The sequence below is a fragment of the Phacochoerus africanus genome, chromosome 1 (genome assembly GCF_016906955.1).
Source record: "Phacochoerus africanus isolate WHEZ1 chromosome 1, ROS_Pafr_v1, whole genome shotgun sequence".
Classification (NCBI taxonomy): Eukaryota; Metazoa; Chordata; class Mammalia; order Artiodactyla; family Suidae; genus Phacochoerus; species Phacochoerus africanus.
The window spans coordinates 114005554-114024204 of record NC_062544.1 but is presented as its reverse complement, the minus strand read 5'-3'; the positions used below and the strand labels follow the sequence as shown (position 1 = coordinate 114024204).

The 18651-nt window shown below is 41.4% G+C and overlaps 2 protein-coding genes across 9 annotated transcripts in view; one reads left to right on the top strand and one right to left on the bottom strand.

Annotated features, from left to right (window-relative positions):
- Positions 1-18651, top strand: part of DCAF1 (DDB1 and CUL4 associated factor 1) — a 79302-nt gene that overhangs the window by 22463 nt on the left and 38188 nt on the right. For 7 of the 8 annotated variants that reach the window (XR_007134360.1, XR_007134361.1, XM_047775469.1 and 4 more), the window contains exons 5-8: positions 448-561; positions 14277-14414; positions 16514-17026; positions 17339-17440. Coding sequence is in view for 6 of the 8 variants with exons in the window: in XM_047775469.1 (XP_047631425.1) it covers positions 448-561; positions 14277-14414; positions 16514-17026; positions 17339-17440 (867 nt within the window). In the remaining 2 variants the exon portion in view is untranslated. The remainder of the gene's footprint in view (positions 1-447; positions 562-14276; positions 14415-16513; positions 17027-17338; positions 17441-18651) is intronic. The other variant, XM_047775499.1, reaches the window with a different exon arrangement.
- Positions 12261-13049, bottom strand: LOC125125072 (transcription initiation factor TFIID subunit 10-like). Its single transcript, XM_047775531.1, is given in 2 exon segments — positions 12261-12863; positions 12865-13049. Coding segments are annotated over 2 exon segments (681 nt in total). The 3' UTR covers positions 12261-12367.

Sequence of the window (18651 nt, the reverse complement as noted above, 5' to 3'; positions counted from 1 at the left end):
ATCTAGTAAATATTTGATGAGTGCTAGAAGGAAAGTTTTATTAATACATTTATATATATAAAATATAAAATTCAAGTTTTTCAGTAGCCGTTGTCAAGAATGAGGTGGAAAGAGGTGAGAGGAGGCTTATCTTGGTCTACTTTATCCTTCTGAAATGTGTATATGAGAATGGGGAGTAAATTCTTTGTGATGCCTCTTGAGCTTTAATTTCTGTCATTGCTAAATTGTTTTGGGGGATTTGACTTTGAAATTGTGGAAGAAATTATATGTGGTGTTATCATGGCTCAGCAGGATCAGATCATACCTATAATAAAGGTTTAATAAGTAATGTTAGGTATAGCCTTCTTTAATCCCTTCATGCAAGTGATAGGACTGTATTAAGGATTTATTAGACTTCATTAATTTAATTGGGTTGAATTTCAGATGAAAAGTATTCCTTCTTTACAGCTGGTGAATGCATATGTGATGACAAGCCGAGAGCCCCCTTTAAACACTGCAGCTTGCAGACTCCTACTGGACATCATGCCAGGCCTGGAAACTGCTGTTGTCTTTCAAGAAAAGGTACTTACTAATAAGAAAAGTCATTATTTTATTTTTTAATTGAATGGTGATCTGTTTGATTTTTGTTAAAATAATTGTTACAGTTTTTCTTTTTCTTTTTTTGCCTCTCCTAGAGCCGCTCCCGTGGCATATGGAGGTTCCCAGGCTAGGGGTCTAACCGGAGCTGTAGCCACCAGCCTACGCCACAGCCAGAGCCATGCGGGATCCAAGTCGTGTCTGCAAACTAGACCACAGCTCATGGCAACACCAGATCCTTAACTCACTGAGCGAGGCCTGGGATGGAACCCGAAACCTCATGGTTCCTAGTCGGATTTATTAACCACTGTGCCATGATGGGAACTCCTGTAGTTTTTTCTTAGTGCATTAGTAATCAATATTATAGAAATTTAAGAAATTAAGGAGTTCCAGTTGTGGCTCAGTGGTAAATGAACCCGACTAGCATCCATGAGTATGTGGGTTTGATCCGTAGCCTCTCTTAGTGAGTTAAGGATCTGGCGTTGCCGTGAGCTGTGGTATAGATCACAGACGCGGCTCGGATCCTGTGTTGCTGTGGCTCTGGCCTAGGCTGGCGGCTATAGCTCTGATTAGATCCCTAGCCTGGGAACCTCCATGCTGTGGGTGCAACCCTAAAAAGACAAAAAAAAGAAAGAAATCGAGACAAAGTATAAGGAAAATACTTGACAGTTTTAATGAATACTTGCTGCTAGTGTGCTTTAGTATTTTTTAAAGACTTAAGATCATAGGTTTTTTGAATGGATTTATGATCTTATCCAAATTCTTGTTCTTAATGGTGAGTAGTTTTCCCCAGTGATAACGGATTTTCGACTCTGAGGAAGCCTGTCGTGTTCTTAACGGTACTTACTATTAATTTAGTTAATATTTGAAGACCTATTCAGTGTTGTGTTTTATGCTATGTGCTGGGAAATACTTTGTTAGCAAGATAGGACTTTGCATTTATATATATGTTTGGAAGGGCAGACACAAATAAACTGATAATTTCAAGTAAGGATAAGTGCTGTGCAGACCAGATAATCGTAATTTGATAGTGACTGTGTGTATACTTCAACTGTCAGAAACTGGTTGCTCTTTTTTTAGAAGTAATATAGATATTTTGCTTTCTAGCAATAAGAATTTGCAATGTGAATTGGGTATGCCACAAAGCTTTCTTTGTTTTTAAAGATACTAAAAATTTAATCTTCCGAAACAATATGGAAGTCTCAGTATAGGTAAATGTACAAACCAAATGAAAGATCTGGAAACAGGTTTTCTTAACTTTTAAGACAACTTTATTAGAGAATTTTACCACAGTGTATTTTAGAGGATAACATGGTAATTATTGCTCTAGTTTGAAGTACTATTTTAAAACTAGATTTAAAAATCTCCAACTAGTTACAACTGTGGGAGACCAAAAAAAAAAAAAAATCTTCTTGTCAAAAATGTTTTAATAGGGGGAGTTCCCGTCATGGTGCAGTGGTTAACGAATCCGACTAGGAACTCTGAGGTTGCAGGTTCGGTCCCTGCCCTTGCTCAGTGGGTTAACGATCCGGCATTGCTGTGAGCTGTGGTGTAGGTTGCAGACGCGGCTCAGAACCCACGTTGCTGTGGCTCTGGCGTAGGCTGGCAGCTACAGCTCCGATTCGACCCTTAGCCTGGGAACCTCCATATGCCCCGGGAGCGGCCCAAGAAATGGCAAAAAGACAAAAAACAAAAAAAAGTTTTAATAGGGGAGTTCCTGTTGTGCCACAGTGGGTTAAGAATCTGACTGCAACAGCTTGGGTTGCTGTGGAGGCACAGGTTTGACCTCTACCCCCGGCACAATGGGTTAAGGGTCCGTTGTTGGTGCAGCTGTGGCTGCCTGAAGGGTAAAGACCTTCAGATTCAGTTCCATATGCTGGGGGTACAGCCATTAAAAAAAAAAAAAAAGAAAGTTTTAATATGAATTCTTTTGAAAATCAGGATGAAAATTAAGCATTTATAGTAGTATAGTTTGTATATGTAAGACTTATAGAAGATTATAGATGACTTTACTGTGCTTTGTGAAAGTTCCCTGCTTGTAATTGTAGGAAAATCATCTCTGGTTCTTCATAGTTTCATTTTTCTTTTTTTCTTTTTTGCCTGCACTCGCAGCATATGGAAATTCCTGTGCTAGGGACCGAATCTGAGCCACAGCTGCCACCTACACCTCAGCTGTGGCAGTGCCAGATTCTTAACCCACTGCACTGATTTGGGGATCGAATCTTTGCCTCTGCAGTGACCCAAGACACTATAGTTGGATTAACCCACTGCACCACAGCAGCAACTCTCATATGGTTTCATTGGATTATAGAATAAAGTGACTACGCTTTGGATGTTGGAAACATGAAAGGATGTTTCGAATAATCTTTCTTCAAGAACAGTTTGTTTTGTAATAACTGATTTTTGTTAAGTTGGGAGAAGTGAATCATTCACAGATAATTTAAAGAAATGAATTATTCTGTATTAGGTTGGAAATAACATTGCCTTGAATCTGGTGTCCTGTAGTGCAGCTTACAAACCTCTTTGACTTTATGAGACTTTACCATTGGATTGCATGATGGTCTTTACCTTTCAGAAATATCCCATGCACATTTTTTGGTATGAATCAGTGTTTTACTTCTTTAAGAAACATTTAATTAGAACATGTACATTAACGAATCAGAAATCATTTTTTGGAGTTCCCTTCATGGCTCAGCAGTGAACAAATCTGACTAGGGAGTTCCCGTCGTGGCGCAGTGGTTAATGAATCCGACTAGGAACCATGAGGTTGCGGGTTTGATCCCTGCCCTTGCTCAGTGGGTTAACGATCCGGCGTTGCCATGAGCTGTGGTGTAGGTCTCAGACGCGGCTCGGATCCTCCGTTGCTGTGGCTCTGGCGTAGGCCGGTGGCTATAGCTCCAATTCGACCCCTAGCCTGGGAACCTCCATATGCCGCCGGAGCGGCCCAAGGAATAGCAAAACAAACAAACAAACAAAAAAACCCAAATCTGACTAGCATCCATGAGGCTGCAGGTTTGACCCTGGCCTTGCTTAGTAGGTTAAGGATCCAGTGTTGCCTTGAGCTGTGGTGTAGGTCACAGACGCGACTTGGATCCTGCATGGCTATGGCTGTGGCATAGGCTAACATCTATAGCTCCATTTTGACCTCTAGGCTGGGAACCTCCACATGCTGAGGCTGTGGCCCTAAAAAAAAAAAAAGAAAAAAGAAAGAAATTTTTTTTTTTTTTTTTGGACCACCATGCAGCATATGGAGTTCCCAGGCCAGGGATTAGATCCAAGCCACAGTTGTGACCTATGCTGCAGCTGTGGCAATGCCGGATCCTTAACTCTGAACTGGGCTGGGGCTCAAACCTGTGTGCCAGCACTTGTAAGACACTGCTGATCCTGTTGCACCACAGCAGGAACTCCAGAAATAATTTTTTTTTTTTTGTCGTTTTTGTCTTTCGAGGGCCACACCTGTGGCATGTGGATGTTCCCAGGCTAGGGGTCAAAATGGAGCTATAGATGCTAGCCTGTGCCATAGCAACACCAGATCCGAACCGCAACCAACCTCATGGTTCCTAGTTGGATTCGTTTCCGCTGCGCCACAACGGGAATTCCCAGAAGTAATTTTTTTAAGACATATTGGTGTTTCACAAAACTACAATTAAGACTTATTACTTTAGAAGTTCCCACTGTGGTGCAGTGGTTTTAAGGATCTGTTGTTAACACAGCTGTGGCATATACTGCAGCTGCGGCTCAGATTCAATCCCTGGCCCAGGAACTACTTCTCTATGCTGCAGGTGCAGCCAAAAAGGAAGAAAAATAAGTGTCTACTTTAGAGCAGTGTTTCTTAAACTTTGTGAACCATAGTTACACATTTTAATTTTATTTTTACATTGCAGCCTGGTCCATACATTGTATGTGTGAAAGAAAGTTTTGTTTCTTTCTTTCTTTTTTAATGGCCACACCTGTGGCATATGGAAGTTCCCAGGCTAGGGGTTGAATTGGAACTGCTGTAGCTGCCTGCCTATGCCACAGCCACGCCAGATCCTTAACCCACTGAGTGAGGCCAGGGATGGAACCCACATCCTCCTGGATACTAGCTGGGTTCTTATCCCGCTGAGTCACATTGTTTACCCTTTGTGCAAAACGTTCTTTTTTTTTTTTTAGGGCCGCACCTGTGGCATATGGAGGTTCCCAGGAGACAAGGGGTCTAACTGGAGCTGTAGCTGCTGGCCTTCACTGCAGCCACCGCGACGATGGATCCCTAACCCATTGATCAAGGCCAGGAATCGAATTCGCGATTTCCTCATGGTCACTAGTTGGATTCATTTCCACTGTGCCACAATGGGGACTCCTGTGCGATACATTCTTATATTTCCTATAAAATTGCACTTTTATTTCAGCACTAGTTGTAAGTTACTAGACTCTGTTCTAGCTGCTGTTTTAAAAAATACCTGGCTTGTACTTTCAGAGTTGTTGAAATAGCTTTAAAATTTTATTTATTTAGTCTTTCTTTCTTTTTTTTTTTTTAGGGCTGTACCCACAGCATACCGAAGTTCCCAGGCTAGCGGTCTAATTGGAGCTTTAGCTGCTGACCTACACCACAGCCACAGCAATATCAGATCCGAGCCGAACCTATACTGCAGTTCACAGTAATGCTGGAACCCTAACCCACTGCGTGAGGCCAGGGATCAAACTCACATCTTCATGGATACTAGTTGGGGTTCATTACTGCTGAGCCAAAACAGGAACTTCCTAAAGTTTATTTATTTCTTTTTTTTCTTTCTTTTTTTTTGCTTTTTTAGGGCCACATCTGAGGCATATGAAATTCCCAGGCTAGGGGTCGAATTGGAGCTACACCTGCCGGCCACAGCTACAGTAACCCAGGATCTAAGCCTCATCTGAGACCTTCACCACAGCTCACAGTGCCGGATCCTTAACTCCCACTGAGTGAGGCCAGGGGTTGAACCTGCATCCTCATGGATACTAGTCAGGTTTGTTAACCAGCTCCGATTTGACGTCTAGCCTGGGAACCTCCATATGCCACGGGTGAGGCCCTATTAAGACAAAAAAAAAATTATTTGGCTGTATTGTTTCTTCATTATATTAAGTGTGTTATAGAACTGGGTACTTTCATATTGTTTATGTACCAGACTTTTCATACTGTTTAGTTTGTCAGTATTTGCTCTTAATCCAGTTAGATCACGACCTTTAGGGACTTAATGCTTTTTTTTTTTAAACTCAATGAATTTTATTATATTTATAGTTGTACAGCCATCATCACAACCCAATTTTACATTTCCATCCCACACCCCCAGCCCATCATTTCCCACCAACCTGTCTCCTTTGGTAACCATAATTTTTCTTTTCTTTTCCTTTTTTTAAAATTACTCAATGAATTTATTACATTTATAGTTGTACAATGATCATCACAATCCAGTTTTATAGGATTTCCATCCCACAACCCCAGCGCATTCCCCCACCCCCCAAACTGTCTCCTTTGGAGACCATAAGTTTTTCAAAGTCCGTGAGTCAGTTTCTGTTCTGCAAATAAGTTCATAAGTTCAGTGTATCCTTCTTTTAGATTCCACATATAAGTGATAACATGTGATGTCCGTGTTTCGTTGTCTTAATTTCATTTAGCACGATGATTTCTAGGTCCATCCATTATTTCATCCTTTTTATGGCTGAGTAATAATGTTCCACTGTGTATATGTACCACATCTTCTTTATTCACTCCTCTGTTGATGGACATTTAGGTTGTTTCCATGTTTGGCTATTGTATATAGTGCTGCAGTGAACATTGGGGCACATGTAACTTTTTGAGTCGTGGTTTTCTCTGTATAGATTCCCAGGGTTGGGATTTCTGGATCAAATGGTAATTCTGTCTTTAGTTTTTCTGAGGAATCGTCATACTGTATTTCATAGTTGTTGCACCAGTTTACATTCCCACCAACAGTGTAAGAGGATTCCTTTTTCTCCATACCCCGTCCAGCATTTATTGTTTATAGACTTTTTGGTGATAGCTGTTCTGGCTGCTGTAAGGTGGTTCTTCATAGTAGGTTTTTTCTTTTTGCTTTTTAGGGCAGCACCCTCGGCATATGGAAGTTCCCAGGCGAGGGGTTGAATCGGAACTACAGCTGCTGGTCTACACCATAGCCACAGCAATGTGGGATCCGAGCCATGTGTGCGACCTACACTACAGCTCACAGCAACTCTGGATCCTTAACCCACTGAGGAAGGCCAGGGATTGAACCCACCACCTCATGGTTCCTAGTCGGATTCATTTCTGCTGTGCCACAACGGGAACGCCCCTAATAGTTTTGATTTGCATTTCTCTGATACTTAGTGATGTTGAACATCTTTTCACATGTTTTTTGGCCATTTGTATGTCTTCTTTGGAGAATTGTGTTTAGATCTTCTGCCCATTTTTTGATAGGTTTGTTCGTTTTTTTGGTATTGAGCTGCAGGAAGTGTCGATAAATTTTGGAAATTCCTTGTCAGTTGCTTCATTTGCAAATATTTTCTCCCATTCTGTGGGTTGTCTTTTCGTGTTGTTTAGGGTTTCCTTTGCGTGCAAAACCTTTTAAGTTTAGTTAGGTCCTATTTTTTTTGTTTGTTTTTTTTTTTGTTTTTATTGTCATTACTCTAGGAGGTAGATCTGAGAAGATAATTGCTGTGGTTTATGTCGGGGAGTGTTTGGCCTTTGTTTTCCTCTAAGAGTTTTATGGTATCTGGTCTTATATTTAGGTCTTTAATCCATTTTGAGTTTATTTTTGTATATGGTTTAGGGAATGTTCTAATTTCATTCTTTTACATGTAGCTGTCCAGTTTTCCAAGCATCACTTACTGACGAGACTGTCTTTTTTACATTGTATATTCATGCTTTCTTTATCATAGATTAGTTGACCATAGGTATGTGGGTTTAATTCTGGGCTTTCTATCCTGTTTCACTGATCTATATTTCTTTTTTTGGTACCAGTACCATACTGTTTTGATAACTGTAGCTTTGTAGTATAGTCTGAAGCCAGGGAGCCCGATTCCTCTGGTTCCATTTCTCTTTCTCAGGATGACTTTGACTATTCTGGGTCTTTTGCACTTCCAAACAAACTTTAAAATATTTTTTTCAAGTTCTGTGAAAAATGCCATTGTTAATTTGATAGGGATTGCATTGAAACTGTGGATTGCCTTTGGTAGTTAGTATAGTCATTTTGACAATAGCAAGTCTTCAATCCAAGAGCATGGTATATCTTTCCATTGGTTTGTGTCATCTTTGATTTCTTTGATCAGCATCTTACAGTTTTCAGAGTACAGGTCTTTTGTCTCTAGGTAGGTTTATTCCTAGGTATTTTATTTATTCTTTTTTTTTTGAGGTGGGGGTTTTATGGCCACACCTGCTATATGTGGAAGTTCTCAGGCCAGGGGTCGGATTGGAGCTGTAGCTGCTGGTCTGTGCCACAGCCACAGCAACATCAGATTCCAGCCAAGTCTGCAACCTATACCACAGCTCATGGCAACGCTGGATTCTTAACCCACTGGGCGAGGCCAGGGATCAAACCCGCAACCTCATGGTTCCTAGTCAGATTTGTTTCCGCTGTGCCACAATGGGAATTCCCCAGAAAATGCCTTTTAAATGATTGGGTGTGTTCCTTTTCAGGTTTTTCTTTACGCGTTTATAGAAATGCAACTGATTTGTGTGTATTGATTTTGTATCCTACAATGTTGGTGAATTCATTTATTCTAATTTTTTGGGGGGGGGTATGTGTGGCATCTTTGTGTATTAGATCATGTCGTCTGTGAACAGATAATTTCATTTCTTCATTCCAATATAGATAACTTTACTTCTTTTTCTTTTTTTCTTTCTTTTTCTTTTTCTTTCTTTTTTTTTTTTTTTTTTTCTTTACGGCCACACCTGTGCCATTTGGAAGATCCTGGGCTAGGGGTCAAATCAGAGCTGCGGCTGAGGCCTTTGCCCCAGCCACAGCAGCAATGGATCCATCTGTGACCTATGCCACAATTTGTGGCAACGCCAGATTCTTAACCCACTGAGAAAGGCCAGGAGTTGAACCTGAATACTCACAGAATATGTGTCAGTCCCTTAACTTGCTGAGCTGCAACGGGAAATCCTGGGAAATCCTAGTTTGTTTGTTTGTTCCTCCCTCCCTCCCCTCCTCCCATTCTTCCTTCCTTTACCGGTAGTCTGTTGAATAGAAGTGGTAAAAGCAGGCATCTTTGTCTTGTTCTTATTCTTAGAGGAAAGCCTCTCAATCTTTCACTGTTGAGTATAATGTTAGCTGCACGTTTTTCATAACCATCTTTTGTTATGTTGAGGAAGTTTCCTTCTATTCCTAGATTATTAAGTGTTTTTTAATTAAAGGATAAAAACCCAAAAGTAAAATTCTTTTTGCATCAGTTGATACAGTCGTGTGGCTTTCTACTAATTCACGGAAGTTAATTTCACACTAATTCTATTAATTTTGTGTGTTACATAGATTGATTTTTTGTTTTTTCTCTTTTTAGGGCCGCACCCATGGCATATGGAAGTTCCCAGGCTAGGGGTCTAATTGGAGCTACAGCTGCCAGCCTACACCACAGCCACAGCAACATAGGATCCGAGCTGCACCCGTGACTTACACCACAGCTCATGGCAATGCCAGATTCTTAACCCACTGAGTGAGGCCGGGGATAGAACCCACAACCTCATGGTTCCTAGTCGGATTAGTTTCTACTATGCCACAATGGAACTCCTATAGATTGATTTTTGTATTTTGGACCATATTTGCATTCCTGGGTAAATCCACCTGATTGTGGTGTATAATTCTTTTACTGTGCTTCTGAATTCAGTTTGCTAATATTTGGTTGAGAATTTTTGCATCAGTATTCATAAGGAATATGTAGTTTTCTGGTACTGTCTTTATATGGCTTGGTATCAGGGTAATGCTGGCTTCATAGAATTAGTGAGGAAGTGTTCCTTTCACATTAATTTTTTTGGAAGAGTTTGAGAAGGATTGGCATTTATTTTTTTTTTCTTTCATTTTTAAAAGTTTTATTGAAGTGTAAGTGATTCACAGTGTTGTGGTAATTTCTGCTGTACAATAAAGTGGTTGTTACACACATAAACACATCCATTCTTTTTCAGATTATTTTCTCATACATATTATCATAGAATATTAGATTATCACAGAGTATTGGGTAGAGTTCTGTGTGCTATACAGCAAGTCCCTATTGGCCAGTCCCTTCACATACCACAGTGTTCATATGCTAGTCCCAAACCCTCAGTCCACCCCCACCCCCCACCTGTCCAAAGGTTGGTGACTGTAAAGTTGCTTTCAAAGTCTGTGAGTCTGTTTCTGTTCTGCAAATAAGTTCATTTGTATCTTTTTTTTTTTAAGATTGGATTGGCATTAATTCTTTAAATGTTTTGTAGAATTCACCAGTGAAATAGTCTGGTCCTAGGTTTTTCTTTGATTTTTTTTTTTTTTGTCTTTTTGGTATTTCTTTGGGCCGCTCCCGCCGCATATGGAGGTTCCCAGGCTAGGGGTCAAATCGGAGCTGTAGCCACCGGCCTACGCCAGAGCCACAGCAATGCAGGATCCGAGCCGCGTCTGCAACCTACACCACAGCTCACGGCAATGCCGGATCGCTAACCCACTGAGCAAGGGCAGGGACCGAACCCGCAACCTCATGGTTCCTAGTTGGATTCGTTAACCACTGCGCCACGACAGGAACTCCTGATTTTTTTTTTTTTTTTGCAGCATATGGAAGTTCCCAGGCTAGGAGTTGAATTGGAGCTAGAGCTGCTGGCCTGTGCCACAGCCATAGCAATGTGGGATCTGAGCTGAGTCTGCGACCTATCCCACAGCTCACAGCTACGTGGGATCCTTAACCCACTGAGCAGGGCCAGGGATCGAACCCGTATCCTCATAGATACCAGTCGGATTCATTTCTGCTGTGCCGTGATGGGAACTGCAGTTTTCTGTTTTGGGAGGTCCCCTGTGCCCCATATTAAATAGATTGTATTTATTTATTTATGGTTTGTTTGTTTATTTTTTTCTTTGGCTGCCCCACGGCGTATGGGATTCTTGGGACAGAGATAAGATCCGAGCCACATTTGTAACCTACGCTGCAGCTGCAGCAATGTGGGATCCTTAATCCACTGTGCTGGCCAAGTATTAAACCTGTGCCTCCGTGCTCCAGAGGTGCTGCTGATCCCATTCTGCCATAGCAGGAACTCATATTTATTTATTTTTATTTTTAAAAATTTTTTTTAATTTTGTTGTTGTTGTTGCTATTTCTTGGGCCGCTCCCGCGGCAAATGGAGGTTCCCAGGCTAAGGGTCGAATCGGAGCTGTAGCCACCGGCCTACGCTAGAGCCATAGCAACGGAGGATCCGAGCTGCGTCTGCGACCTACACCACAGCTCATGGCAACGCCGGATCGTTAACCCACTGAGCAAGGGCAGGGACCGAACCCGCAACCCCATGGTTCCTAGTCGGATTCGTTAACCACTGCACCACGACGGGAACTCCATATTTATTTATTTTTAAATTGAAGCATATTTGATTTATAATGTGTTAATTTCTGCTCTATAGCAGAGTGATTCAGTTATATATATAAATGTATATGTGTTCTTTATATTCTTTTCCATTATGGTGCATCACTGGATATTGAATATAGTTCCTTGTGCTATATGGTAGGACCTTGTTATTTTTCCGTTCTATTTATAATTGTTTGCATCTGTGAATCTCAAACTATCATTCCCTTCCTCTCCCATTACCTCTTCCTCTTGGCAACCACGTCTCTTCTCTACATCTGTGAGTCTGATTCTGTATCATAGAAAAGTTCATTTGTGTCGTATTTTAAATTTCACATTTTTAATCTTTTTTTATTTTATTTTTTTTATTTTTGTCTTTTTAGAGCTGCACCTGCGGCATATGGGGGTTCCCAGGTTAGGCGTTGAATTGAAGCTCTAGCTGCCAGCCTGCACAGCAACTTGGGGTCTGAGCTGCACCTTCGACCTACACTATAGCTAACACAATGCCGGATCCTTTACCCACTGAGCGAGGCCAGGGATTGAACTCGCAACCTCATGTTCCTAGTCGGATTCGTTAACCACTGTGCCATGACGGGAACACCTTTTTTTTTTCTTTTTAGAATGGCACCCATGGTTCCCAGGCTAGAGGGTTGTAGCAGAGCTGCAGCTGCTGGCCTACACCATGGCCATAGGAATGCAGGATCTGAGCCTTGTCTGCAACTTACACTGCAGCTCACTGCAATGTTGGATCCCTGACCCACTAAGCAAGAGCAGGGATTGAACCTGCAATCCTCATGGATATTAGTCAGATTTGTTTAAGCTTCACCACAATGGGAACTCCTAGGAGGTTTTTGATAACTGATTCAGTCTCCTTATTCGTTATTTGTCTACTCACTTTTTCTCTTTATGAGTCACTTTTGGTAGATTGTGTTTCTAGGGATTTGTCCTTTTAATCTGAGGATCGCAGTTTGTTGGTGTATGGTTGTTTATAGTGTTCTCTTTTTTGGTCTTTTTAGGGCCGCACCCGCAGCATATGGAAGTTCCCAGGCTAGGGGTTGAGTCGGAGCTGCAGCTGCCAGCCTACACCACATCTCATGGCAACACCAGGTCCTTAACCCACTGAGTGGGGCCAGAGATCCTGTGTCCTCATGGATACTAGTCGGATTCGTTACCTGTGTCCTCATGGATACTAGTTGGATTCGTTACCGCTGAGCTACAACAGGGACTCCTATGGTGTTCTCTTGAAATTCTTTTTTTTTCTTTGCCTGTCACATTAAAGTTTATTATGAAAACAGGTTGGTGTGGGGACAAGGGGACAGACAAGGACGTTTAAACTGGTGAAGTAGTGCGGCTTCTTCACATTGATGCCATACTCGCTGAGGGCAAGGGTCAAGTCCTCCATGGTTAGAGTGTACTTGTGGTCCTTGCTCTTGCTTCGGGAGTTGCCAGAGGCTGTGCCCTTCATTTTGCAGTGCTGTAGGGCATCGTTGGCAATATCTGAGATGAATTTCTGGGCAGCTAGGGAGACGAGCCGAATTATGCGTGGGTCCGAGGCCTCAAAACCACCGAGGTTCAAGTAGTTACCAGTAAGTGCATCAGGGATGGTAGGCCTGTAATCCCTCAGCTGCATCATGAAGTCAAGCAAAGGCGTGCTGGACACCACTGGCTTCACGTCTTCATTGGCCACGCTTGGCAGCATGAATACCCTGTTAGACATGGCCCCCTCCAGGGGTGCCACGCAGCCCACTGACTCCAGAGCCCGCCCACGCTACCACGGGTTCCATGCCCTCTGCTGCAGCTCTGGCCCCAGGCCCTTCAGCTGTCCCATTGGGGCTGGCCTTATTCTCTAAAGCAGTGCCAACGGGCAGCGTGGTGGGGGCTGAGACTGCGGCCTCTGGGCCTGGAGCTGAGGTGGTGGAGGCCGGTGCTGCCTTGGGGGAGCTGCTGCAGCTCATCCAGCTGGTGGGAGAGGCGGCAGATCTTGAAATTCTTTTTATTTCTGTACAATTGGTTGTAATATTCCCCCTTTCATTTATTTTTTGGTGTTTTTTTTAGGACTGTACCTGAGGCATATGAAGGTTCCCAGGCTAGATGTTGAATTGGAGCTGGAGCTGCAGGCATACAACACAGCACCACTGCATCCAAGCCACATCTCTGACCTACACTGCACCTGTGGCAATACTGGATCTTTAACCCATTGAGCGAGGCCAGGGATTGAACCCACATCCTCACGGACATTATGTCGGGTTCTTAACCTACTGAAGCACAATGGGAACTCCCAAAGCATGTAACATTTAACAGAAGGTTTACAAGAAAATTATTAAAATTTAGTAATGTAGGTACCCTTTGGGGAAGGAGGAGGCAAGTGGTACAGGTAGGGATACATAGGATGTTTCTGTTTCTTTTTTCTTTTTGGCCACACCCACAGCATGCAGAAATTTCTCGGCCAGGGGTTGAACCTGCAGCCACAGCTGTGACCTGAGTCACAGCAGTGACAACACGAGATGCTTAACCCACCATGCCACCAGAAACTCTTCTGTTTCTTAAACTCAGTGGTAAATCACATGGGTGATTTTTGTTTTCTTTGCACCGTACCTGTGTATTTTACTTCATTAAAAATAAAAGTGGAATATGTGAAGTTAAATACTTGTTTTTTTATGATATTAAAATTTATTGGGGCACTATTTAAAAAAAAAAGTTTAAAACATTCCGAGGGTCAGGTTGATGAGAAAAGATCTAATAAACACTGAATTAGAAGTAAATCTCTCAGTCACATGCATTTCTTCTCCCCACCATTAAAATACTTGTTTGGTAGAAGACTTCTCAGAGCCCTGATAATGTTAATTGTGCATTTTAACTTCAAAGAGGGATGTATAAGTTTTAGTGCTCCTCACTTGCTTATGGGCCCTTTGAGGGTCTTAGTAGCTAAAGTAGGACTATATTATGTGATTGTTGATCTTTAGCTTGAGTTTTAATGGATAAGTAGAAGTTTGTTTCACAGATGCACAGGTATTTTATTTAACTAAACCACCTATGTTGCACATTTAGTTTACTTTGATTTTTTAGTCTTATGAGCATTGTTGAAATATTAAAAATTTTTTTTTACAAGGTTGAAGTCTTTGCTTTTATCTTTAATTATGAATTTTTTTCTGAATTGTACTATTTCATTTCCTTTACTATAGGAAGGAATTGTTGAGAATCTTTTCAAATGGGCCCGAGAGGCTGATCAGCCATTGAGGACGTATTCTACTGGTCTGTTAGGAGGTGCTATGGAAAATCAAGACATTGCCGCTAACTATAGGGATGAAAATTCACAGCTGGTAAGGACCATATTAGATTTTTTTTTTTGCCTAAGATATTCACATGTTCTTTCTTGCTACCTGAACTTAGTGCTGTACCTGTAGCACATGGAATTTCCTAGGCTAGGGTTTGATTGGATCTACAGCTGCTGGCCTATGCCACAGCCAGAGCAGCACCAGATCTGAGCTGCATATGCAACTTACACTACAGCTCATGGCAATGCTGGATCCTTAACCCACTGAGCAAGGCCAGAGATTGAACCCGCATCCTCATGGATACTAGTCAGATTTGTTTCCGCTGAGCCTCAGTGGGAACTCCAAGATTACTTTTAGTAAGAGTTTTGATTTTACTTCTTTCTTAACTTGGAAATAGCTGTATTTCATCTTGTCAAGAGTCATGATAGTTTGTATTAGATAAATAGTAACCATTCCCTTGTCCTTCTCAACATTTGGACTATGAAAAATTTCAAACATATATCAAAATAGAATTTTATGTTGACCACCTGTATACACACCACTTAAATTGATGTGACCATTTTATCATACTTATATTTTGTGATATATCCATCCATCTATTCGCCCCTTTCTATCCATCCACCATTTTTTTTTTTTTTTTAATGCAGGTTAAAGTAGACTTAATCATTCTCTCTCTCTCTCTTTTTTTTTTTTGTCTTTGTTGTTGTTGTTGCTATTTCTTGGGCCGCTCCCGCGGCATATGGAGGTTCCCAGGCTAGGGGTCAAATCGGAGCTGTAGCCCCTAGCCTACGCCAGAGCCACAGCAATGCGGGATCCGAGCTGCGTCTGCAACCTACACCACAGCTCATGGCAATGCCGGATCGTTAACCCACTGAGCAAGGGCAGGGACCAAACCCGCAACCTCATGGTTCCTAGTCGGATTCGTTAACCACTGCGCCACGACGGGAACTCCCATTCTCTCTTTTTAAAACTAAGCATGATATGAAGTTCCCAGTGTGGCACAGTGGGTTAAGGATATGGCATTGCCTCAGCTATTGTCTCATTGATGGCTCCCTGGCATTGGTGGCTTTGCTCTCTGGCCTGGGAACTTCCATATTCTATGGTTGCAGTCAAAAAACAAACGAACAACCAAAAAACTAAGTATGTAGTACAGTTTAAGGTGGGCCCAAAAAATGAGTGCTTAAAGGAAAAAGTAAAGCATAAGTGGTCAACTTGAAAAATAGTTTATGTAATAATGTGTAATGTAGCTGACAATATCTAACAAAATACAACTTGTCACAGATAAAAGGTTGAGAAACCTTCATGTTTGATTTTCAAAGACACCTTAAAAATTGTGATGGAGTTCCTGTTGTGGCTCAGCTAGTTAAGAAACCTGACTAGTATCCATGAGAATGCAGGTTCGATCACTGGCCTCTCTCAGCGTGTTAAGGGACTAATGTTTCCGCAGGCTGTGGCATAGCCCATCAGCTGCTGCACCAATTCAACTCCTAGCCTGGGAATTTCCATATGCCACAGGTGCAGCCCTAAAAAGAAAAATTGTGAATATTTAGTATCTGCCTCTTCAGGTATAATGATCCAGCCCAGCTTGATTCAGACAGATGTGTTGTGAATTATGTGTTTTATATGTAAATCAGTTTGGGTTCTCTGGGAAACGTTATGGGGAATGAGACTTTTAGCATTGCTTATTTCATCAAGCTGTAGGAATCAAGTTGACTTGTTTATCAAATCTTTGCTATTACCAGCCATTGAAATAACTGTATGAGTATCCAGTTCTCCTTAAGTAGAAGTATGAGTTGTTTATTAAGACTCACTTAAATTAAAATGTAGGAGTTCCTGTTGTGGCTCAGTGGAAATGAACCTAGCTGGTAACCATGAGGACGAGTGTCTGATCCCTGGCCTTGCTCAGAGGGCTAAGGATCCAGTGTTGCTGGAGCTGTGTAGGTTGCAGCTGCAGCTTGGATCCTGAGTTGCTCTGGCTGTGGTGTAGGCCAGCAGCTGCGGCTCTCATTTGACCTCTAGCATGGAAACTTCCATATGCTGCAGTGTGGTCCTAAAAAAAGCAAAAAAAAAAAAAAAACCTCAAAAAACAAACAAACAAAAAATACAGAGGAGACAACCACTTTTATTCCAATATCTGTTGATAGGTGGCAATAGTGCTTCGAAGACTGAGGGAGCTGCAGCTTCAGGAAGTGGCTTTGAGGCAAGAAAGCAAGCGTCCTAGCCCACGCAAGCTCTCCTCTGAACCCCTTTTGCCTCTGGATGAAGAAGCTGTGGATATGGACTATGGTGACATGGCTGTAGATGTAGTGGATGGTGAACAAGAGGAAGCCTCTGGAGATATGGAGATCTCCTTTCATCTTGATTCAGGCCACAAGACCAGTAGCAGAGTGAACTCAGCAACCAAACCTGAGGAAGGAGGATTGAGGAAAAACAAGTCAGCAAAACAGGGTGACAGAGAGAGTTTTAGGAAAGCCAAGCAAAAGTTAGGTTTCTCATCATCTGATCCAGATCGCATGTTTATTGAGCTGTCTAATAGCAGCTGGTCAGAAATGTCCCCTTGGGTGATTGGCACCAATTATACCCTTTATCCTATGACTCCTGCTATCGAGCAGCGACTTATTCTCCAGTATTTGACCCCCTTAGGAGAATATCAGGAGGTAAGCTTACTGGGAAGAATATTGTTCAAACTTTGGGACTACTTTGTTTATTTTGGGGGTGTTTTATGGTAGCGTTTTATAAATTGGTGTGTTTTTATTCTAATACAGAAAAGTCTTTGCCTCAAACTAGTAAAGCTTTTTGCAGGTCATTTCTAATAAGGCCTTTTTGACCGAAGAGTGTTTGTACATTTATCTTCATAAAGGAGAGGGGAAGAGGCATCTCATTTCTTTGATTTTCTGTTCTCATAATGGAATAGGAAATATGTGAAAATAAATCCAAATGTTAAGACTTGTTTTTGGTATTGATTTCAGTTACTTCCCATATTTATGCAACTTGGATCACGAGAGTTGATGATGTTCTATATCGATTTGAAACAGACTAATGATGTCCTGCTTACATTTGAAGCACTCAAGGTAAAGTTCTTAAAAATATTAGGTCACTGAACCTTTTACTGACATGGACATACCTATGCATTTTGGTATATAGCATCTCTGGTTTTTATTGTTCAGGGCGTTTCTATTGCTGGATGTATCAAAATAGTAACAAACGAGAATTTCTTATTTAGAAGAGATGAGGGTTACCAAGAGCCTCATCACATCCAGGGGTCGGATTAAATGTTAAGGGAGAAAGGTGGATCTAGATCTGGGAGTGGCCTCAGTTATTACTGGATAGGCATGGAAAACTAAGTGTATAGTACCTTGTGTCATACTGTCTTTTAAATATTCTTTTTGTCTCAACATTTTAAAAAAGTTCTTAACTGTATACATATTTTATGATGTCAGATTATCTAGGATGAACAAAATATAAACCAGAAAATGAGTAGGAAACAAAGGTATACCCACATTCAGTAAAAGTAGATGATTTTCTAGGTTGCAGAGGTGCTAAGTATGGGAGGGCAGGTAAGTCTAGTCCACCATGTCCATTACTATTCATAGTAATTAAGGTAATCTGAAGGGAGAAAAATTGAATGAATAACATTGTGGCTATTATAGTTTTACCCAACAGGTAGCTAAATAAACACAGTAGCATTTTATGGTGTTTGCAGTATTAGACAAATTAAAGCCTCTGCTCTTTATCATTTGGTTGAGACAGACATGTGAGCTTGTGATTTTAGATATTATAGATGTTGTCAAAAAAGTATAGGACACAAAGAAAGAAATGATATGTCCTGCCTGAGAAATAGTAGCTTCTGGACAAGACCTCTGAAAAAAGAGATGATCTCTCTGGCTCTTTAAAGTTAGAGTTTCATTCCTGACATTCCAGAGCTATGCTGTGCAGTAGAACTTTCTGTGATTATGGAAAATATTCTTTGTGCTATTCAATACAGTGGCTACTAGCCATATGTAATCACTTAAAATATAGCTAATATCACTGAGGCACTGAATTTGTGACTAATTTTAATTAAATTAGCCACATGTGGCTAGTGACTACTGCACTGGATAGTGTAGTTCCAGAGAATATTGAAATTAAATAGAAATAGACCCCAGAAATTTTATTTTTTTAAATTTTTTATTTTTTTTGTCTTTTTGCCTTTTCTAGGGCTACTCCTGTGGCATATGGAGGTTCCCAGGCTAGGGGTCTAATCGGAGCTGTAGCCGCTGACCTACGCCACAGCCACAGAAAC